The sequence below is a fragment of the Pseudophryne corroboree genome, chromosome 4, assembly GCF_028390025.1.
Source record: "Pseudophryne corroboree isolate aPseCor3 chromosome 4, aPseCor3.hap2, whole genome shotgun sequence".
In the NCBI taxonomy this organism is placed as follows: Eukaryota; Metazoa; Chordata; class Amphibia; order Anura; family Myobatrachidae; genus Pseudophryne; species Pseudophryne corroboree.
The window spans coordinates 778,993,683-779,017,532 of record NC_086447.1 but is presented as its reverse complement, the minus strand read 5'-3'; the positions used below and the strand labels follow the sequence as shown (position 1 = coordinate 779,017,532).

General features: G+C 48.5%; 1 protein-coding gene across 4 annotated transcripts in view; it reads left to right on the top strand.

Moving 5' to 3' along the window:
* Window positions 1–23,850, top strand: part of UBR2 (ubiquitin protein ligase E3 component n-recognin 2) — a 278,406-nt gene that overhangs the window by 139,057 nt on the left and 115,499 nt on the right. For all 4 annotated transcript variants that reach the window (XM_063918297.1, XM_063918298.1, XM_063918296.1 and 1 more), the window contains exons 19-23: window positions 4,985–5,107; window positions 5,290–5,353; window positions 7,413–7,537; window positions 7,845–7,897; window positions 7,982–8,084. In XM_063918297.1, coding sequence (XP_063774367.1) covers window positions 4,985–5,107; window positions 5,290–5,353; window positions 7,413–7,537; window positions 7,845–7,897; window positions 7,982–8,084 — 468 coding nt within the window. The remainder of the gene's footprint in view (window positions 1–4,984; window positions 5,108–5,289; window positions 5,354–7,412; window positions 7,538–7,844; window positions 7,898–7,981; window positions 8,085–23,850) is intronic.

Below are 23,850 nucleotides of genomic sequence, written 5' to 3'. Positions count from 1 at the left end.
AAGTCGACATTCTTGCCTTATGCTCCTACACCGGCGAAAAAGACACATCGCTCTCACATACAGTCCTTTCGGCCCAAACAAATACAAAAAGGCCAAAGGGGTTCCCTTTTTTTGCAGGTAGGGGAAGGGGAAAAGGAAAGAAATCTGCAGCGTCTCCCGGATCTCATGAGCAGAAGTCCACCCCTGCTTCTGCCAAATCTGCAGCATAACGTTGGGGCTCCCTTGCGGGAGTCCGCTCGGGTGGGAGCACGTCTGAAACTTTTCAGCCAAATCTGGATTCAATCTGGCCTGGACCAATGGGTCTTACAAATAGTGTCCCATGGGTACAAACTAGAGTTTCAAGACGTCCCCCATGCCGATTTTTCAAATCAACCTTGCCAGCGTCTCTTCCGGGAAGAGAGGCAGTAACAACGGCAATTCAAAAATTATGTCGGGATCAGGTCATTGTCCTGGTACCCTTGGCACAGTAAGGAGAAGGTTTTTTTTATTCAAGCCTCTTCGTAGTTCCGAAGCCGGACGGCTCGGTCAGACCGATTTTAAACCTGAAAAATCTGAATCTCTACCTGAAAAGGTTCAAGTTCAAGATGGAATCCCTGAGGGTAGTGATTTCCAGTCTGGAAGAGGGGGACTTCATGGTGTCCGTAGACATAAAAGATGCTTACTTGCATGTTCCCATTTATCCTCCTCACCAAGCTTATCTGAGATTCGCAGTACAGGATTGCCATTACCAGTTTCAGACGTTGCTGTTCGGACTCTCCACGGCACCGAGGGTATTCACCAAGGTGATGGCGGAGATGATGGTCCTCCTTCGTTAAAAAGGAGTCAATATAATTCCTTATCTGGACGATCTCCTGATAAAAGCGAGATCCAGGGAACAGTTGGTGCAGAACATCGCACTCTCCCTGTCAATACTCCAACAACACGGTTGGATCATGAATTTTCCAAAGTCGCAGTTGGAACCGACCCCTTTTTAGGGATGATTCTGGACACAGAAGTACGGAGAGTATTTCTTCCAGTGGAAAAGGCTCTGGCAATCCAGAAAATGGTCAAACAAATATTGAAACCAACAAGCATGTCGATCCATCAATGCGTTCGGTTGTTGGGGAAAATGGTAGCGGCCTACGAGGCCATACAGTTTGGCCGATTTCATGCCAGAGTATTCCAGTGGGATCTGTTGGACAAGTGGTCCGGATCCCACCTACAAATGCACCGGAAAATAATCCTGTCCCCCAAAGCCAGGATTTCGCTCCTGTGGTGGCTAAACAGTTCTCATCTACTAGAGCAGGCATTCCCAACCACGGTCCTCAAGGCACACCAACAGTGCAGGTTTTAGTGATATCCAGGCTTCAGCACAGGTGACTTAATTAGTAGCTCAGTTATTTTGATTTAACCATCTGTGCTGCAGCCTGGATATCACTAAAACCTGCACTGTTGGTGTGCCTTGAGGACCGTGGTTGGGAATGCCTGTACTAGAGGGATGCAGGTTTGGGATTCATGACTGGGTCCTAATAACCACGGATGCATGTCTCCGAGGCTGGAGAGCTGTCACACAGGGGGAAAGCTTCCAAGGAAAATGGTCAAGTCAGGAAGCCTGCCTTCACATAAACGTTCTGGAATTGAGAGCCATTTACAACGGCCTTCTACAAGCGGTACATCTTCTTCAAGATCCCGTGCAGATCCAGTCGGACAATGTAACAGCAGTCACGTACATAAACAGGCAAGGCGGAACGAAAAGCAGAGCGGTAATGGCAGAGGTGACAAGGATTCTCCTCTGGGCAGAAAGACATGTTAGAGCTCTGTCAGCAATTTTCATTTCGGGAGTGGACAACTGGGAAGAAGACTTCCTCAGCAGACACGATCTCCATCCAGGAGAGTGGGGCCTCCACCAAGAAGTCTTCGCAGAGGTGACAAGTCTTTGGGGAGTTCCTCAAGTAGACATGATGGCATCTCGTCTAAACAAGAAGCTTCAGAGGTCGAGAGACCCTCATGCTATAGCAGTGGATTCACTGGCGACCCAGTGGGTATTTCGGTCGGTATATGTTTTCCCTCCACTTCTACTTATTCCAAAAGTTCTCAAAATAATAAGAAGAACAAGAGTTTGAGCAATCTTCATTGCCCCAAACTGGCCAAGGAGGGCTTGGTATCCAGATCTTCAGGAGTTGCTCATAGAAGATCCTCGGCCTCTTCCTCCTCGAGAGGACCTACTACAGCAGGGGCCGTGTGTGTATCAAGATTTACCACTGCTACATTTAACGGCATGGCTGTTAAGCGTCGGATCCTAGCCCGAAAGGGTATTCCCAAGGAAGTCATCCCCACTGTTATTCTGGCCAGGAAAGGAGTAACGTCTAAACATTACCACAGTATTTGGAGAAAATATGTGTCTTGTTGTGAATCCAAGAAGGCTCCTACGGAAGAGTTTGAGTTGGGACGTTTTCTCCATTTTCTGCAGGCTGGTGTGGATGCGGGCCTTAGATTGGGGTCAATCAAGGTCCAGATTTCGGACTTATCAGTTTTTTTTCAAAAACAATTGGCCTCCTTTCCAGAAGTTCAGACGTTCGTGAAAGGGGTTCTGCACATCCAGCCTCCTTTTGTGCCTCCAGTGGCACCATGGGACCTTAATGAGGTGTTGCAGATCCTTCAATCGGGTTGGTTTGAGCCTCTACAAGAAATAGAGCTGAAGTTTCTCACTTGGAAAGTGGTGATGCTTTTGGCATTGGCATCCGCAAGGCGGATGTCTGAATTGGGGGCCTTGTCCCACAAGAGCCCTTACCTGATCTTCCATGAAGATAGGGCAGAGTTGAGAACTCGTCAACATTTTCTTCCAAAGGTGGTTTCCTCTTTCCACATAAACCAACCTATTGTGGTGCCAGTTGCTACTGACACATTCGCTGAGTCAAAGTCTCTAGATGTGGTTAGAGCTTTGAAGATTTATATCGCTAGAACAGCTCGAATACGGAAAACAGAGGTTTTGTTTGTCCTGTATGCTCCCAACAAGATTGGGTGTCCTGCTTCCAAGCAGACTATTGCGCACTGGATCAGAGGTACAATTCAGCAAGCTCATTCTACGGCTGGATTGCCGTTACCGATATCGGTGAAGGCCCATTCTACTAGGAAGGTGGGCTTCTCCTGGGCGGCTGCCCGGGGGGGTCTCGGCATTACAACTTTGCCGAGCAGCTACTTAGTCAGGGTCAAACACATTTGCAAAATTCTACAAGTTTGACACCTTGGCCGATGAGGACCTCAAGTTCGGTCAATCTGTGCTGCAGGGTCATCCGCACTCTCCCGCCCGTACTGGAGCTTTGGTATAAACCCCATGGTCATGAAGTGGACCCCTGCATCCTCTAGGACGTTCGAGAAAACAGGATTTTGATACCTACCGGTAAATCCTTTTCTCCTAGTCCGTAGAGGATGCTGGGCGCCCTTCCCAGTGCGCACTTTACCTGCAGTTTTGTTATTAGAGTTACACAAGTTGTGTTATATTAGTTTCAGCATGTTGCTGTAATTGGTTCATGCCTGTTGGCATGTGTTCTGTTGAATGCCATGTTGTGCGGCATGGTTGAGGTGTGAGCTGGTATGTATGTCACCACTAGTTTAAAGTAAATCCTTTCCTCGAAATGTCCGTCTCCCTGGGCACAGTTCCTATAACTGAGGTCTGGAGGAGGGGCATAGAGGGAGGAGCCAGTTCACACCCATTGAAAAGTCTTAAGAGTGCCCATGGCTCCTGCGGAACCATCTATACCCCATGGTCATGAAGTGGGCCCCAGCATCCTCTACGGACTAGGAGAAAAGGATTTATCAGTAGGTATCCAAATCCTGTTTTTTCCGCTCTATATGCAAGAAAAAAATAATAGTAGTTTTAATGGTTTTAAATTTTACTGGTAGTTATTGGTTGAAGTACATTTGAACCTGGGAACGGTATTCATGAATTCAAAGTAAATATGTATGGGGGTGTGTAGATTAAATGAATGCATTTAAATGCTAATTGCCCCCTTTTTTCTGAAAATTAATACGACATAGACTAATGGTTTCCAAGCTGGTTGTCGTGGCACCTATAGGGGTACCACAGGTTGGTGGTCCAAGACCAAATTAAATAATTTCTAATTTTTGGTCAATGTGATGAACAAAACCAGAGCTTGTGGCTGCCAGCCATAAAAGATGTGGAAAATTATAGCACGACCCTGTCCACCAGCACATAACTGACCCTTAAGGGCCCTACACACTAAGAGATTTTACTAAATGATATGAACGTTCTCGTTCATTAATGAAGGAGAACTCATTCATATCGTTTAGTGTGCGCGGCCCCGCTCTCGTTCATCGTTGGTGCCCAGTCGCTTATGCATGCAGGCCAATATGGACGATATTGTCCATATTAGCATGCACTGCTATGGAGCCGGGTGACGGGGGGAGTGAAGAAACTTCACTCCCCCTGCCGCGGGGTCGCTCATCGGCCGTATCCGCCGTTGGACAGCTCAGCGTCCTATCGCTGAATGTGTAGGGGGCATTAGAGTGACATATATGCACAATTTTCTTAACAATGTTTGCAGAATTTAATAATATTTGCAGAGTTTTTCAGTAAGAAACATTTGCTCTAGGGGGAGCTTTAAAAACAATGCTGATACACTAGTGCAGTGGTTCTCAAACTGTGTGCCGTGGCACCCTGGGTTGTCTCAGAATACTTCCAGGAGTGCCCTGGGTTGGTGGTTCAGGACCAATTCAAATTATTTATGGTCAATGTAATAGTCAAAACCAGTGGCCATCAATCATAAAATATGTGGGCAAACATAAGCAAATCCTGTACCCCTCCTAGGGGCGATGTGAAAAAAAATCTGATACTCTAGGGCGCCGTAATTCAAATAAGATTGCAAACCACTGCTCTAGGGCACCGTGATTCAAGAAAGCTTGGGACCACTGACATAGAACATAGACTAGTCCTTCTGTAGCCCCTTTCCATTATATTCAACTTGTAAGACATTTCCTTTCCTAGGCTGGCGCTTCAATGATGGATCCCAACCATTTCCTGATGATTGTGCTTAGCCGCTTTGAAATTTACCAGATATTTAGTACTCCAGATTATGGGAAAAGGTTTAGAAAGGACAGTGCAAGCAAGGTACAGTATAACTTTATTTCCTTTCTCAGAACCCAGCGTGTGATGTACTCGCTTAACCCTTTCTTCTACTTTGTTGTTGTGTCATCTTACTTACAGTATTACATGATTCCTATCTGTTTACTATCAAGGTATTCCATCGCTCTCTCTCTCTCATGTGTGACCTCTCCGTTCTCTCCCCCCAGGATGTAGTTCAGCAGAATAACACACTTATTGAGGAAATGTTACATCTGATCATTATGATTGTTGGTAAGATATTGCTAACTTGCAGCAAACTGTGTTCTGAGTATGTAGTGAGTAGTTGTTTTACTTTAATAGTGTGTGCAGTTGCTTGAATTATTTTCTTGCATTGTTCACAGTATATTTCATTTGTTAAGTAGTAATCCTATATGCCAGACAGTATGGGAGCTGTGGCACCATACCATGCTCTTAGTACATGCATATTGGTACTTGACCAGGAAAGTGTGTCACCTCCACAGCCCTTGCACTTATCATTTTATGCGACAGAACCCCATTTACAAAATGTGACCCAATATCTTTGGACTATGCCCACCTTTATTTTGAATTGGTAGAAAATGTGGTTCAGCCCAGACATCTCTTGGTGATAGGGCCAACACATTGTAAGCCGGTATCGCTGAGGATGAGTTCAGCTAAGATGATTCTAAGAAACAGTCACGCAGCTGACAAACTCCTTGGCTGCATTAAAGATAATAGTAATTATGATATTTCAGAGAGTTGCTTTGGCCTCATTTTCCCACAGCCTTGCTGACCAAACTAGAGGCTATAGTGAACCTCAGCGAGGCACCAGCCTCTACATAAATGAATGTTCCATTGTTGTGCTTGTGGCATTAGGAATTGGAATAGTAGTAATCTGAAATTGGCCATATACTAGAACAGTGTTGTTCCAGCCTGCCAACTAGTTGGCTGTTTGGATTGATAATCTGCCAGTGTGTGATGGCAAACAATAATCCACCCACATGCTGATAATGGTCTGTCCAATTTGCAGGTGAAATCAAACCAGACTATCCACCTTTCAACTTTGCATGACATGTAACACGAGTGTAATGTCACTGATGAAGCCTGGCCATTCCAAGTCCTGAAATGACTCCCTTTATTCTTCACAATAGGCGAATAGAGGGGTAATAAGGGTGTCATCCAGGACAGTATCCTGAGTTTGGGGTGAGGTGAATACCCCGGGCAGCATGTTACCTTTATTGATTTCACCTGTGCAGCTGAGGTTCAATCTATACAGCGATCGTGCTAATAGCAGGTAAGTATCTTTAGTTGTGGTGGGATTGCATAGACTGTTGTGTGGGTGTTTCTACACTTTCTGTGCTTGGTTCTTCTGTCTGTGTATACTTAGTTCATCTTTTCTTATTGGGTACTATCTCCCCCTATTCTCCTACCGTGATGGATAAAGGGAATAATTTCAGGACTTGGAATGCACTGGTGCTTGGAAGGAGGCACTTACTTTGCACCTCCAGATGGTGAGCCCCTGTCAGTTCCTGTTGTCAGGTTGCCCGTGTCAGTCATCCACATAGTAAAAAGAAAACTATTGTAGCTCTGAGAGCTGCCTAATACACACCCTTCTGTCCCATGTGGCACTAAAACCAGAGTGTCCAGCAGAATGGGGATATAGGAGCGTGAGGGATTCATCACGTTAGTGTACTTAAAGTGCTAGATCCATTATCCTCTATAACAGGCATGTCCAAACTGCAGCCCTCCAGCTGTTGGGAAACTACATATCCCAGCATGCCCTGACACAGTTTTGCTGTCAGAGAATGCTAAAGCTGTGTCAGGGCATGCTGGGATGTGTAGTTTCTCAACAGCTGGAGGGCCGCAGTTTGGACATGCCTGCTCTATAAGGTAAAGCAGGAGACCGTTTTGGATAGACAACTTGAACGCTGGCCTTCCCTCCCACACTTCATATTTTATGCTCCCTTTATGTAAAGGACTCTTCCTTTAGAATTAACATTATCCGAAACGGGAAGCATTCGTGATCCCGGGGCTCAGCATACCGGCGCCGGGATCCCAACAACTATTCTCCCTCTTGGGGTGTCCACAACACCACTGGAGAGAGAATAAATAGCATAGCGCGCCACCGTGCCCGCAGCGCGGCGAACGCAGCAAGCCCTCAGGGGGCTCTTTTGCACTCGCCCCACTGACGGCATTCCGGCGGTCGGGATCCCAGTGCTGGTATGCTGGGCGCCGGGATCCCGACATCCGGGATATCGTTGTAGACCCATCCGATACATACATTACCTGATACGTGATCTATGTTCCCTTCTATTCCTTATCTGTGACACAGGTGAACGATTTTGCCCAGGAGTTGGTCAGGTCACAGCTACTGATGAGATAAAACGGGAAATTGTTCATCAGCTGAGCATACGACCCATGGCCCACAGTGAGCTGGTGAAGGCACTGCCGGAAGATGTGAGTGTGCCAATATTTAGGTGTCATTATAAGTCAGCCCTTCTGACAAGTTTCTCCGTTCCCTGAGAATTGATTACAGCTGAAACATGTCCACTGGTAGTTAGAACTGTAGGGATTTTACATCGACCATTGATTAGAACTATGAAATGAGTAATATCAATGTGTATTAAACCATTATAATGTCATTAGCTCCTAGCAAATTAATATTGTGCTTTTTTTAAATTATTACTCAGGAACGCGGCTGCTCTCTCACAACACCACTGTGATGATATGTAATATATGTGTGCAACATTCTCTCAACTTACAGGAAAATAAAGAAACCGGAATGGAGCAAGTGATTGAGACTATTGCCTCTTTTAAGTAAGTTGTGATGCCTTTGTTCAGTGTAAAGACAGCCGGGATCCTGCAGTGCCTAAACTCTTGTCTTCTTTGTCTTGTGTTAAGAAAGCCGGGTTTAACAGGCAGAGGGCTCTATGAACTAAAGCGGGAGTGTGCCACTGATTTCAACCTCTTCTATTACCATTACTCCAGGGCAGAGCAGTCTAAGGTAAATGCATTGGTTTTGTATATGTGTTTTTGTTTTGCCGCCTTACACATAAATGTGGCAATACTTTCTCTCAGTTCGGCTTCATTTTCCGTTGAGTGCTCTTAAAGAATTTGAAATGTATTTAAGAAAGGTAAATTTAACATTCACAATATTGCCATCGCATTCTTATTGCTTTAAATACAGTATATAATGTTTACCACAAAAAAAACCTTTCTACTTTCGCTCTGCTAAGGCTGGGTAGCCGACGAACGATATATTGCATAGTACATCTGTGTGTGTGTACAGAAGATATGTCTGTCAATGACGACGGTCACATACATAGCTGATTGGCCCCGCTGCACAGCTGATGACTGTATATGTAGCAGATATACCATTTCTCCTACATGTGCATGCAGGTGACCCTCAGATCGGGCCATTAGGCAGCCTCTGTAGCTGCCGACAGTGACTTTACTTCTGGGCAGGCAAATGTACATTTCCACCCACTTGTGATGTCTGCCCTGATACTGCAAATCAATTGGCTGATTGGTAAGTGTGTACAGCGTACCAAATTGTCCGTGCAGCCAGCTGTCTGAAAATAAATCTTTCAGATGTGTACCCAGAATATGTCTGGGAGAGTTCTCTTTAACCTCCTGCTCAGAATACATACAAGACTTAGGTCTCACTCTCTGGTGCCTAGTCTAAATCAGATATGTCCATAGGAACATAGGGCCCAGATCTTGGAGCAGCACTCCTATTATGCACTGATCTCAGCTGCTGTGATTATTAGAATGCCACTTGTGCTATGGAAGTCATCAGAGGCAGGAATAATGCCCATCCCCTACTACCCCTGCTCCTTCAGGATTTGTGAGAACATAGCACAGAGCTGCCGTCTCCTGTTCCCAGCAGCCTATACCAACACTATACCAACAGGGGGAGTTTAATAGATTGACATTAAAAATAGGATTTTAATACCTACCGGTAAATCCTTTTCTCCTAGTCCGTAGAGGATGCTAAGGACTCCAAAAGGACCATGGGGTATAGACGGGATCCGCTGGAGACATGGGCACACTAAAAGACTTTGACTGGGTGTGAACTGGCTCCTCCCTCTATGCCCCTCCTCCAGACCTCAGTTATAGGAACTGTGCCCAGGGGAGACGGACATTTCGAGGAAAGGAGTTTTGTTAAACTAAGGGTGAGATGGTGGCCACGGCGGCATCCGGGTAGGCAGCAGAGCACGGGAGCTCCCCGGCTAATTAATCCTTTCACCTCTCCTGGCCCCTGCTCCGGAGCCTGTGCCGCATATCCTGACTGCTGAGCGCTTGGGGCAGCGGTGAACGTCCCCCGGCTGTCTCTGCAGAGTGCTTTCTGTCCGCGCCGGCTGCCGCTCGAGTTTCCGGCCTGGGCCGCAGGAGCATCCGCGGCCTCGAGTTTGGCGGCGCATAGCCGCGCTGCCGCGGGTGCACGCGGGCGCGTCCCCGCGGCGAAACACCCCGCAAGTCACGCTGTTTGGAGCCCGCGGCACCCCCTAATACCCGGGGATACTGTCTTCCACTGCTCCTTGCCTGGGATTTCTGTGCTGGGCTGAGCTGCTGGGGGTGGGGGGAGGCTGTGGGCCCGGTGGCCATCTTGGAAGCAACTTCCTCCCCTCATATTATACTGCACTGAGACTGTGGGACAGATTGCAGTGCCTGTGGGTGTGCTGCCCGGCTCCCTATTATCCTGCCTTCACACGTTGCCTTGGTCCACTGCCCTTTCCTGTATCCCTGGGACCTCCTGGCTCACCCCTCCTACTTACCACTGTTTTTGGGGCGCATTTGATACTACATCGCCCGCTCTCTGTTGGGCCCTCTGGCACTGAATACTTGGGACCTGCGAGCCGGCTGAGCCCGATTGGATCCGTGTTGTGCCCGGTTGGTGATCTCAGCGCGCTAATATGGTGAAAGGCGGTCAAAGCGCGGCTGCGGCCAAGTTGGAGAAGTTTGCCCGCCAGTCCGCCACCCAGCCGGTGCAGCCATCTCCTAAAGCATCCTCTCCCACCCACCCTGATCCCGTGGCTGGGGCCGACTCGGGCGCGACTGTGCAGCCCCCCGCTCCGTCCATTCAGCAGGTACTGGAGGCGATTGCGGGCAGCGAACAACGCTTGTCGGACAAAATGGAGAAGGTGCAGTGCGATCTTTCTTTACTACGTCAGGATGTCCAGAGAATCCGGGAGAGAGTGGGGGAGGCCGAGACGCGGGTCTCCAATCTGGAGGATCTCTGTGTCCCTCTAAAGCAATCCGTGTCGGCGGTCTCTCAGCAAGTTTCAACAATACAGACCAAGCTTCTAGATATGGAGGGCGCCTCCGTAGAAACAATGTGCGGTTTGTGGGCCTGCCTGAAAGGGAAGAGGGGGCAAACCCTGAAGATTTCTTGGAATCCTGGCTCAAAGAGGCGTATGGTGCGGAATCCTTCACCTCCCAGTTTGCGGTGGAGCGGGCCCACAGGGTTCCTTTCCGGCCTTTACCTCCAGGAGCCCCACCATGAACTTTCATTGCCGAATTTCTACATTATAAGGACCGGGACTCTGTGTTACGCCTGGGTCGCACGAAGGGCCCCCTGCTTCGGAGTGGTGTTCGGGTGTCGGCGTTCCCAGATTTTGCAGCTGACGTCCAGAAAGACCGGGCCCAGTTTCTGCCTATTAAACGGCGTCTACGTGACCTGAATCTTCCCTACTCGATGTTGTTCCCCTCCAGATTGCGGGTGGTCGCAGACGGGGAAACCAAGTTCTTCAGCTCTCCACGGGAGGCGGCGGCCTGGCTGGACAGATATGCTCCAGGCAACCGTCAACTTGCTCCGGACTGATATCCTGATCTTCCTCCTACCTGGGCCTTCTACATGCAAGTATATGTCCGGGTAGCACCCCCTTGTTACGGTGGTTCTGGACTTTGTTGCGTTGTGTTACATACCTCTAGGGTTTCTTTTTGTATCGGGGCTCTAGGTTCTTACGCTACGCATTAGTTAGCCGTAGGCACTTGGATCTCCAGGGTTGGGTTTGTTAGGGATATGTGTATGCCGCTGTTTGGGAAGGTATACGGGGAGGGGGGTTGGTGTCTGGGTATTGTTGGTTTCTATGCAGGTTCTGTTTTTTTTTCTTCAGTTTACAGTTTTCTATATTTTTATTTTTGTTTTTTTCTTCTATGTGAGGTATTGATGTGCTGTTTGGGCCGGATAGGCTTGTGGCCCGGGGTCTGCGGACGACGCTGTCTTCGGGATAATGTATGGTGTAGGCAGGTAGGGGCGCAGGCATTTTTGATTCCGAGGTCCCTTAACCACCCTGCGCGGTGTTTCTGTGATGTGTCCCGGATAACCACTTGGGTACCATGCCTGCCTTGACATTTTTGGCGTGGAATGTCCGGGGTATCAATAATAAAGTAAAGAGATCCCTGGTACTCAAAATGGTCAGGAAATATGACCCGGACATTGTTTGTCTGAGCGAGACTCATTTAGAAGGTAATAGACTGATGTCGCTTCGCAGGCCTTGGGTGGGATGGGCGTATCATTCCTCTCACTCCTCCTTTTCCCGAGGGGTGTCAGTTATGATCAAAAGATCTGTCCAGTTTGAATTGCTTACGGTAAATACTGACCCTTGTGGTAGGTTTGTGTTCTTGGAATGCAAATTGAATTCTCAAATTTTTTTCCTGCTGTCAGTTTATGTCCCCCCACCTTTTTCATATGATGTTTTGCAGAAATCCACCTCATTTATTGCCTCCTCCCCCCATACCCCTGTTATTTGTTTAGGGGACTTTAACAACGTGTTGGATGTCTCCCTGGATAGGTGGAAGTCCCCTTCGGCTCTTGGGGCGGGGGGATACCCCGTCTAAATTTGCAGACTTTCTGAGTAATATGCAGTGGGTAGACGCCTGGAGGGTACGAAATCCCGTACTTAGACAGTTCTCGTGCTTCTCCGGCACACATGGCTCATACTCTAGAATCGATCTGGCCCTGGTTTCCCCTGAGCTTCTGCCCAGAATTCTAGATGTTCACTATGAGGCACGGGGGGTGTCCGACCATTCACCCTTGCTGTTATCTTTGGAGGTGGAGTGCCAGAGGGGACAGTCGTATTGGAAGTTACATCCATCCTGGTTGGCTCAGTTGGGTGACTGCTCGGACTTGACATTAAAATGGGAGGGTTTTTTTGCGGATAATGTGGGCTCGGCCCCCGGCTCCTGTCATATGGGACTCATTTAAAGCCTTCCTGCGCGGTACACTGATCGGCAAAATCGCTGCACATAAATTGTCATGTAGGGAGAAGGAGAGGACACTTGAATCAGAGTTTAGAGACCTCGAGATCCGTTATCTGGCAGAGGGCACCTCTGCACTTAAAACGCGGTGGCTGACGGCTCAGGCGGCATGGCTGGCCCATCTCTCAGATAAAAATGCGCGCTCCCTGTTGTTTCGGGCCACTAACTTGTATATGCAGGCGGATAGACCGGGAAGCTTGTTAGCGCGCTTGGTACATTATGACCGGCCTGGGTCTACGGTTGTGCAGATGTCTGGTCCTGATGGCTCCATTGCAGACAGCACCCCAGACATTGCGCAATTGTTCCTTTCGTACTATAAGGATTTGTATGAGTCTCGCCTGACGTGCTCTGCAGCAGACTTGGACATATATTTGGATAGTGTGCCCCTTTCCAGACTCTCCCCCGAGGCTTGCAGTTTTCTGGAGGCACCTTTGACTCTGGAGGAGGTGTCTGCGGCAGTGGGCATGTCCCCCAGTGGCAAATCTCCGGGCTGTGATGGCATCCCCACTGAGCTTTATAAAACACATATAGAGTTCTTTGGCCCCAAGTTGCTTACCATGTTCACGGACACGTTTGCTGCTAATCAACTTCCCCCCTCAATGTCCGAGGCTGTTATTATAGTGCTGCCGAAGCCCGGCAAGGACCCCCGCCTCTTGGAGTCCTATAGGCCAATCTCCCTTATTCCTACTGATGCTAAGATCCTGGCAAAAATTCTGGCAGTTCGGCTCAACTCTGTTATTAAGTCCATAATACATCATGACCAGTCTGGCTTTATGCCAGGCATGTCCACGTCTATTAATTTGCGCAGGCTGTAAGCTCCACATACCTTCCCCTCGGACTCGGTCGTGGTCTATTTGGACGCGGCTAAGGCGTTCGATAGCGTTGAATGGTCCTACCTGTGGGCAGTTATGAAATGTATGGGCTTCGACCCTAACTTTATACAATGGATCAGACTGCTATATCAAAATCCGTGTGCCAGGATCTTGGTAAATAGTTATATTTCATCCTCCTTTACCCTGTCTCGGGGTACCAGACAGGGGTGCCCCCTCTCTCCTGCCCTATTTGCTATTGCCATAGAGCCTTTGGCCTGCCTGAATAGGACACACCCGGACATTGGGGGAATCACCACGGGCCTTTGTGTTGACAAGATCGCTCTTTATGCGGATGACCTGCTGTTATTCCTACATGATTATGCTGTTGACATGCCTGTTCTGTTGCAGGTCATTGAGGAATTCGGCGGCTTTTCTGGTCTCCGTATCAACTGGCCCAAGTCATTCATTATGCCCGTCATTGGCCCCCCACCCTTGGCCCCGAAGCTCCCCTTGCCGCTATGCTGGACGGGTCAGTTTAAATATCTCGGAATTCAAATCACAAATAACCCTTCTGATTTTATACCCCTGAACTTGGACCCACTGACGCAACTGATTACACGCAAGTCGAGAGCTTGGTGCAAGCTTCCGTTGACAGTGACCGGCAGGGTTAGTCTAATTAAAATGATAATTCTACCCAAACTGTTATACATTCTCCTGCAATCCCCGGTATATATCTTTCCGTCCTTTTTTAGGAAACTGAATGGTATATTATCATCCTTAATATGGGCCAACAAAAGGCCTAGGATAAAGCTGAATACTCTCACTAGGCTGAAGGCTGATGGTGGTTTAGCCCTGCCCAACTTTCAGTTGTACTACTTTGCGTCCCAGTTGTTTCACCTTAGTACCTGGATTCAGGGCGGGGATGCCGGTACTTTACAATGGGCATTTCTCCGGTGTTACTACCCGGGCCTCTCTCCGGTGCAGGTTTTGCTGAGTGGGAGGGTTTCTCGGTACTCTCCCCCTGTTGTCTTCCAGGCCATGAAGATCTGGCTAGCTTTGGAAAATATGCTTGGGTTTGATGGCTTGGACCCGGATACTCCCCTCTGGCACTCTACTTCACTACCCGAGTTGGGGACTCTTGAGGACGGGGTGGTGTGGGCTCCATACTCCATTATCTCCATATCCCAATTGTACAGTGATGATACGTTGAAATCGTTTCAGCAGTTAAAGGAGGAATTTGGTCTACCTAATTCTCATTTTTTTAGATTCCTACAACTCCGACACGCCTTACAATCGCAATTTCGGGACTCACCCCTGACGCTCCTTCATTTCCCCAATAAAGACCTTTTTAAGCTCGCTGGGACGGGTTAGGGTGATTTCTTTTACATATTCGTACCTATTGGGGATACTTCACGCAGACCCTCTCTCGGGACTCCGAGAGCGCTGGGAGGGGGATTTGGGCCCCATAGGCGAGGAGGACTGGGAGCTTGCCCTGGAATACCCGGGTGTGGTGACTAAGTCACTTCGATTTCAACAAATACAGCTCTTTATTTTGCACAGATCCTATATAACACCGGCTCGATTGGCCAGGTTTGGGGCCAACAATACAGCTGTTTGCCCTAAATGTGGGGCTGATGGGGGGTCCTTTTGGCACCTTGTGTGGGAGTGTCCGTCCATTCAGGTGTTCTGGTCTGGGGTCAGGTCGATTCTGGAGCACATGGGGATGCCTGGGAGTATGTTGACCTCGAGATTCTGTGTACTGGGAATGGGGGTTCCTGCTTCGGGGTCCAGATGGGAGGGCCTTTATGCTCGTAGTATTTGTGCCCTGGCCAAGGTGTGCATCGCATGGTTATGGATGGCCCCGCGTTGCCCTTCTGTATCAGCCTTTAAGGCACTGGTTAATGACACTCTCCTTAAAGACCGCTATGTATACATGAAAAACAATGCTATTTCCAAATATGAGAAAATATGGTCCCCTTGGATTACTTCTGTATACTCCTCCCCTGCTCTTGTGCTATGAGAGTGTTGCGCCCTGGGGGCGGAGGGGGTCCTGGGTTCATACAAGGCCAGGATGTGATATTACTCATTCTTCATTACTTCATATACCTCACTAATTGTACTGTAATACTGCTTCTTGATGGTATTTTTTTTTTCTGTGTGTTTTTGTTTATATCTTTTATGTTCTAGAAATTTTGGTAGGCTATGTCCCGGCTTACTAGTTGGAGCTGTAATTGGTAAATAATTGGGGAGAAAATTAAAATATTCAATATGAGAGTTCTGACCTGTTTACAGACATTAGAATGTTTCTTTTCTTTTCCTTTTTATATTGCAACGTGAGTGTAGTAATAGAATGGGAGAAATTGCACATGTGATGTAATATACTTTTTTTTTTTTTTTTTTTTCGAGATCATGTATGCTATAACCTGTTGCATTGCCTGTACTGTATTATTCAATTTCTCATGTCTAACGAAATGTCTGTATTTGTGATCCTTTTTTTTTTAATAAACAAACTCTATTTAAAAAAAAACTAAGGGTGAGATACATACCAGCTCACACCACAAACACACCGTACAACTGGATTAGCAGGAATACCAGATAACAGTACGACGAAAAACAGCAACAAGCTGAACATTACCGATACCCAACCTTCGTGCAACCGATACCAACAACTAACAACACAACTGCAAGTAACAGTACTCACCGGGATGGGCGCCCAGCAACCTCTACGGACTAGGAGAAAAGGATTTACCGGTAGGTATTAAAATCCTATTTTCTCTTACGTGCTAGAGGATGCTGGGGACTCCAAAAGGACCATGGGGTCTATACCAAAGCTCCAGACCGGGCGGGAGAGTGCGGACGACTCTGCAGCACCGATTGAGCAAACATGAGGTCCTCATCAGCCGGGGTATCAAACTGGTAGAACTTAGCAAGAGTGTTTGAACCCGACCACGTAGCTGCTCGGCAAAGTTGAAGCGCCGAGACTCCTCGGGCAGCCGCCCAAGATGAGCCCACCTTCCTGGTAGAATGGGCCTTTACTGACTACGGCAACCCAGCCGTAGAATGAGCGTGCTGAATCGTATTACAAATCCAGCGCGCAATAGTCTGCTTGGAAGCAGGATTTCCAATCTTGTTGGAAGCATACAGGACAAACAGAGCCTCTGTTTTCCTAACGAGCCGTTCTGGCGACATAAATTTTCAAAGCTCTCACGACATCAAGAGATTTTGGCACTGCCACAGCATCCATAGCCACAGGCACCACAATAGGTTGGTTTATGTGAAACGAAGAAACCACCTTCGGCAGAAATTGTTGACGAGTCCTCAATTCCGCTCTATCCACATGGAAAATCAAATATGGGCTCTTGTGAGACAAAGCCGCCAATTCCGACACCCGTCTGGCGAACGCTAAGGCCAAAAGCATGACCACTTTCCAAGTGAGAAATTTTAACTCAACCTTTCGCAAAGATTCAAACCAGTGAGACATAAGAAATTGTAATACCACGTCAAGATCCCACGGTGCCACGGGTGGCACAAACGCAAGATGGATATGCAGCACTCCCTTCACGAAAGTCTGAACTTCAGGAAGGGCGGCCAATTCTTTTTGAAAGAAAATAGATAAAGCTGAAATCTGCACCTTGATGGAACCCAATTTCAGGCCTGCATCCACGCCTGCCTGTAGAAAATGGAGGAAACGTCCCAGCTGAAACTCCTCCGTAGGAGCTTCTTTTGCTTCACACCACGACACACATTTTCTCCAAATACGGTGATAATGCTTCGCCGTGACCTCCTTTCTAGCCTTAAGGAGAGTGGGGATGACTTCCCCGGGAATACCTTTACGAGCTAGGATTTGGCGTTCAACCTCCACGCTGTCAAACGCAGCTGCGGTAAGTCCTGAAATACGCATGGCCCCTGCAGTAACAGGTCCTTTCTGAGAGGAAGCGGCCAAGGATCTTCTATGAGCAATTCCTGAAGATCCGGATACCAGGCCCTCCGTGGCCAATCTGGAACGACGAGCACTGCCGGAACCCTTGTTCGTCTTATGATCCTCAACACCTTTGGAATGAGAGGAAGTGGAGGGAACACATACACCGACTGAAACACCCACGAACTGACCAGGGCGTCCACTGCACTGGCTTGGGGGTCCCTTGACCTGGAACAATACCTCGGAAGCTTCTTGTTGAGGCGAGACGCCATCATGTCTATGTGAGGAATTCCCCAACGCCTTGTCACTTCTGCAAATACCTCTTGATGAAGGGCCCACTCTCCTGGATGGAGATCGTGTCTGCTGAGGAAGTCTGCTTCCCAGTTGTCCACGCCCGGAAGGAAGACTGCTGACAGAGCGGTCACGTACTTTTCCGCCCAGCGGAGAACTCTTGTGGCCTCCGCCATTGCCACTCTGCTCTTTGTTCCGCCCTGGCGGTTTACGTACGCCACCGCTGTTATGTTGTCCGACTGAATCAGGACAGGTAGACCTTGAAGAAGGTTTTTTTGCTTGCAGAAGGCCGTTGTAAATGGCTCTTAACTCCAGAACATTTATGTGGAGACAAGATTCCTGGCTTGACCATTTTCCCTAGAAACTTCTTCCTTGTGTGACTGCACCCCAGCCTCGGAGACTTGCATCTGTGGTCAGCAGGGCCCAATTCTGGATTCCGAACCTGCGTCCCTCTAGAAGGTGAGAACTTTGCAGCCACCACAGGAGAGAAATTCTGGTCCTGGAAGATAGACTTATTTTCTGGTGCATGTGCAGGTGAGACCCGGACCATTTATTCAGCAGGTCCCACTGAAACACGCGGGCATGAAACCTGCCAAACGGAATGGCTTCGTAAGCTGCAACCATCTTCCCTAGCACTCGAGTGCATTGATGAATCGACACTCTTGCCGGTTTCAGAATCTCCTTGACCATGGTCTGGATTTCCAGAGCTTTTTCCGCCGGAAGAAACACTCTCTGTAGTTCCATGTTTAGGATCATGCCCAAGAAGGGCAGCCGAGTTGTCGGGATCAACTGTGACTTTGGCAAATTTAGAATCCAACCATGATGTTGCAGAACCGTCAGGGAAAGTTCGACATTTCTTAGCAACTGCTCTCCTGATCTCGCCTTTATCAGGAGATCGTCCAAGTACGGGATAATTGTGACACCTTGCTTACGCAGGAGTACCATCATTTCCGCCATCACTTTGGTGAAGACCCTCGGGGCCGTGGAAAGCCCAAGCGGCAACGTCTGAAATTGGTAATGACATTCCTGCACCGCAAACCTCAGGAAGGTCTGATAAGGAGGATATATCGGGACGTGTAAGTAGGCATCTTTTATGTCGACTGACGCCATAAAATCCCCCCCTTCTAGGCTGGAGATTACAGCTCGAAGAGATTCCATCTTGAACTTGAAAGTTTTCAAGTACGGATTGAGGGATTTTAGGTTCAGGATTGGTCTGACCGAGCCGTCCGGCTTCGGCACGACAAAGAGGCTCGAACAGAACCCTTCCTCCCCATTGGGACGGGGGAACCGGGACAATGACCCTCTGTTGACACAGCTTTTGTATCGCAGCATGTACTACTTCCCTTTCTGGAATAGAAACTGGCAAGGCTGATTTGAAAAATCGGCGGGGGGGCATCTCCTGAAACTCCAGCTTGTACCCCTGGGACACTATGTCTAAGACCCAAGGATCTAGGCCCGATTGAAACCAGACCTGACTGAAGATTCGGAGACGGGCCCCCACCGGCATGGACTCCCGTAGGGTAGCCCCCCCAGCGTCATGCGGTGGACTTGGCAGAGGCGGGGGAGGACTTTTGGTCCTGGGCGCCAGACACAGCAGGCGACCTTTTTCCCCTTCCTCTACCTTTTGAAGCGAGGAAGGACGAGCCCCTTCCTTTTTTGTATTTATTAGGCCGAAAGGACTGCATCTGATAATGGGGCGCCTTTTTCTGTTGGAAGAAAAGATGACTTACCCGCAGTAGCTGTAGACACCAGGTCAGCAAGGCCATCACCAAACAAGACACTACCTTTAAAAGGAAGAGCTTCCATAGCTTTCTTGGAATCGGCATCATCATTCCATTGATGAATCCACAGCGCCCTCCTAGCCGAGACCGCCATGGCATTGGCCCTTGATCCCAAGAGGCCAATATCCCTCGCCGCATCCTTTAGGTAAGCTGCAGCGTCCCTGATATAACCAAGAGTCAAAAGAATGTTATCCTTATCAAGGGTATCCATGTCGGATGCCAAATTATCAGCCCACTTAGCAATAGCACTACTCCCCTACGCCGACGCCACGGCAGGCCTGAGGAGTGCACCCGTAGTGACATAAATGGCCCTTTAATGTCGTTTCCTGCTTGCGGTCCGCAGGATCCTTGAGGGCAGCCGTGTCAGGAGACGGAAGCGCCACTTTTTTGGACAGTCGGGACAGAGCTTTGTCCACATTGGTAGACGACTCCCATTTCTCCCTGTCGTCAGAGGTGAAAGGATATGCCATAAAAATTCTCTTGGGAATCTGCCATCTTTTGTCAGGCGACTCCCAAGCCTTTTCACAAAGAGCGTTCAGTTCATGAGAGGGGGAAAACTTCACCTCAGGCTTTTTCCCTTTAAATAAACAAACCCGTGCATCTGGAACAGGAGGTTCCTCAGAGATATGTAAAACATCTTTAATAGCCACAATCATGTACTGAATACTCTTTACCAATTTTGGATGTAAAGTGGCTTCACTAAAGTCGACACTGGAATCGGAGTCCGTGTCGGTATCAGTATCTGCCATCTGGGTAAAGGAACGTTTCTGTGACCCTGAGGGGGCCTGTACCTGAGACAAGGCGTCCTCCATGGATTTTCTCCACGTTTGTGTCTGAGAATCAGATTTATCCAGCCTCTTAGATAATAATGCCACATTTGCATTCAGTGTACTCAACATATTCACCCAATCAGCAGTCGGCTGTGCCGACAGAACAACTGCCAAATCCTTCTCTGCGCCCACAGTAACTTCCTCCGGGGAGGAGCACTCAGCCTCAGCCATGTCGACACACGTTACCGACACACACACTCTCACACTGGCCAAAGGGGACAGACCCACAGGGAAGCCTGTAGAGAGAACACAGAGGGAGTATGCCAGCTCACACCCCAGCGCCCATATACTACTAAAAACAATAATATATGATAAATTGCGCTGTATTATATAGCATCAATTGACTGTGCACCCCCCCCCCCCCCCCCCCCCCCTGTTTTGCTCGCAGCACTTAAAAGGAGAGTGGAGGTCCGGGCCAGCGTCTCTGCATGCACTGTGAAGAGATAAAATGGTGCTGGTAAGCTGTGCGGCTAAGCCCTGCCCCTTCCCGGCGCGCTGTAGTCCCGCTTAAATTTAAATCATTATACTGGCGGGGGATTCATACATAGTGCCCAGGCACCCAATATGCTGTTTTTGCCAGTTAACAACCTCAGTAACTTGCTGCCCAGGGCGCTCCCCCCCAGCGCCCTGCACCCTGTGAGTGCCGTTGGTGTGTGGAAGCATGGAGCGCAGCGCAACCGCTGCACTGTACCTCCGTCATCACTGAAGTCTTCTGCTTTCTGCATACTCACCCGGCTTCTGGCTTCTGTGAGGGGGGTGACGGCGTGGCACCGGGAACAAGCAGCTAGGCGCACCAAGTGATCGAACCCTCTGGAGCTAATGGTGTCCAGTAGCCTAAGAAGCAGAGCCCTTAACTCAGCAGAAGTAGGTCTGACTTCTCTCCCCTCACTCCCACGAAGCAGAGAGCCTGTAGCCAGCAGGTCTCTCTGAAAATAAAAAACCTAACATAAAGTCTTTTCCAGAGAAACTCAGTAGAGCTCCCCTAGTGTGTGTCCAGTCTCTCCTGGACACAGAATTTAACTGAGGTCTGGAGGAGGGGCATAGAGGGAGCAGCCAGTTCACACCCAGTCAAAGTCTTTTAGTGTGCCCATGTCTCCTGCGGATCCCGTCTATACCCCATGGTCTTTTTGGAGTCCCCAGCATCCTCTAGGACGTAAGAGAAACATGTGAACAGAGTGATTGCACATTAGATGATGCACTGCACCAGCAGCACATGCAGGGTATAGGGGTCAGTGCCCAAATACAGTGACCTTGATAACGAATCATATATTTCTCCTTCATCAATCTGTGGTCACTGCGCACTTACTAAGGGGTTAGAGTGTGTGGTATGGAGTTTTGGCACAGAATCTATTAAAAATGACTCCTCCCCCCTCTAACCCCTCCCTCTAACAATCTCTCCACAGATCCAGCCCCAGTTTTAGTTTTGTGCCTTGGAGGACAGGCACAGTTTATCTTTGCTACTAGTTTTTAGACTGGTTTTAGTTCCTATTGTTTTTTTCAAGTATGCTTAGTCCCTGTACACAGGCGACAAGCATGTGGTGAATGAGATTAGATAGATAGAAAGGCAGCTATGCGTCTTGTTTCTCACTCACTCTGCCTCCAGAAAGTCACCATACCTGCGGCCTCTGGGGCTGTCTTTCACCAGACACAGCACTGAGGAGGTGACTATTACAGGTACTACAGGCAACCTGCTCTGGCAGCGTTTTGTTGTGTCCTTGCTCTAATCCTCTCCCTCAAAGCGCACCTGGGTCATTAACAGCGGCTAGGACGCGCCGCTGAGTGGGATGTCGGAGGCATGTAAATCCGGCTGCTGTCCGTATACGGACAGCAGCGGGACCGCAACAGAAGGGACCAGGATCCGCAATCCGCGTCCATCCTCTAACTCAAGGGGTTTTTGCGGACGCGACGGGTCATTCGCCTGAGTGGGATCTTCAGGGGTAGGCGGTCTCAGGCTTCCCGCAGTGCTCTTCCCGCTCTGGCAGCCTTACTGTTCCGTCCATCACTATGTGAAAAGGCGGACTTCAACAGCGGGTGCCATTTTACCACCTACTCTGTCTGCTTCAGCGCTGACTGACAGGAGGATGCTGCGCAACTTACTAAGGAGGTAAAGAGAATTTTATCACAGCCTATCTCACTCTGATAAGTATACAGGTTGGTGTTAGGCATTATATGTGTTAAGGGATAGATCAGTTCTCTGCATCAACCTTTTTATATAGACTTTACACTTAGTGGTACCTTACTCTATTTATAGACAGAAGGGAAACTTATTAGTGTTATATTCAGCTGCAAAAGTTGTTTGCTTGTTTACATAGTGTGTATTTACACCATGGCCAGTAAACCTGACAAACCTGCAAATGGGAAGACAGGTTCAGTAGTTTACTTTGCATGTTAACAATGTGGTTTCAAACCTTGAAAAGGTAGCACGGACCAAGGTACCATCTGTAGTTGAAGCTCTGGGAAGCCTGTTGCGGAGCAACCAGTTGACTCCACAGATCAGTCTATGCCTATGTGGGCCAGAAACATGGCAGATGCCGTAGCTGACCTGCGTCAATCCAGATCGGGTACAGCTTCAGGGGAGTCATAAGAACCCCCATGGGCTAGATCTATGGGTGGGTGTCTTTCTGATTTGGCACAATCCTTAAAAAAAATTGTGACCTTGTCGGAATCCACACCTACAAAACTGTTAGAGACACCGCCCGCTGTAACCTTTCCCGGGGAGGAATTCGATTCAGCTGAGAGTCCTTTGGAGGAAGGTTAGGTGGACCCTGAGTGGGAAGACATGTTTGCCTGGGTGGAGGAAGAGACGTCCACCAGTTCAGGGGCCTGTTTGTTAATCGAGCCATCCGCATAACTCTTACCCTTCAGGGAGGTATCTGTGGCGGACTGTTCGACCTCACTGTTTAAGCCACAAAAGAGAGAGGTTGCTCTGTTTCCATCGTATTCTCATTGTGGGGATATTTTGAAGGAGGCCTGACTTAAACCAGACTCAAAATTGCTGGCTCCTAAAGATATTTATATCCCTTTGCTAAAGAAGATACAATATCTTGGGAGATGCCGCCTAAGGTCGATGCCCCTATTACACATCCTGCAAAAGCGACGGTTATTCCGTCTGTACAGTCAGTGTCTTTAAAGGATGCTACCAATAGGAAGACTGATGCCGTCCTCAAAACTATTTTTCTCTTTCATCCACTAGGGGCCACTGGAGCGTTCCTTAGACATTAGGGCTGTGAAGCTTGCAACCGGAGGTGTGGCACAATCTAAAATTAGCATTGTCTGCACAGCCGGCTCCTCCCCCTTCACATCCCTCCTCCCTCAGTTTGGAAAATTGTGCCTAGGAGGTACAAGCACAGAAGGGAGCTCCTGCTCCTTGAAGATTTCTTTTTTTTATTTTTTTTTCCCTTTATACTGACCCAATCCCTCCTAACTAAAGGGAGGGTGCAGGTTTCAAAAGAAAAGATGGTAAATGCCCAATCCCACCTAAAGAAAGGGGGTGCAGGCTTTACCAGATGAAAAGGCTGCGTCCCCCTAATAAAAGGGGGACAAAGTTCAGGAGTGGAGACAAGGATTCTGACTGAATAAGAGACTAAGATCCCAGTGAAAGGGTTCGGTATCTCTATCTGAAGATTCTCAACAGTGAGTAGACGGCTGAGCCGAGAAAAAGAATATCCTTATTAGAGAAGAGCAGCTGGAGCCGAGCCAACCTGTTAAAAATGGGGGCAAAGGTTTCCATGAAGTGGAGAGACAAGGACCCTGATTGAAAGGGTCGGCATCTCTCCTAAGCAGCAAAGTGAGTTGATTTACAGGCAGCATTTTTAAATAGACACTGTTAGACAGAGACAGTCCGTACATACACTGCCTGTAAGGAGAGTGAGCA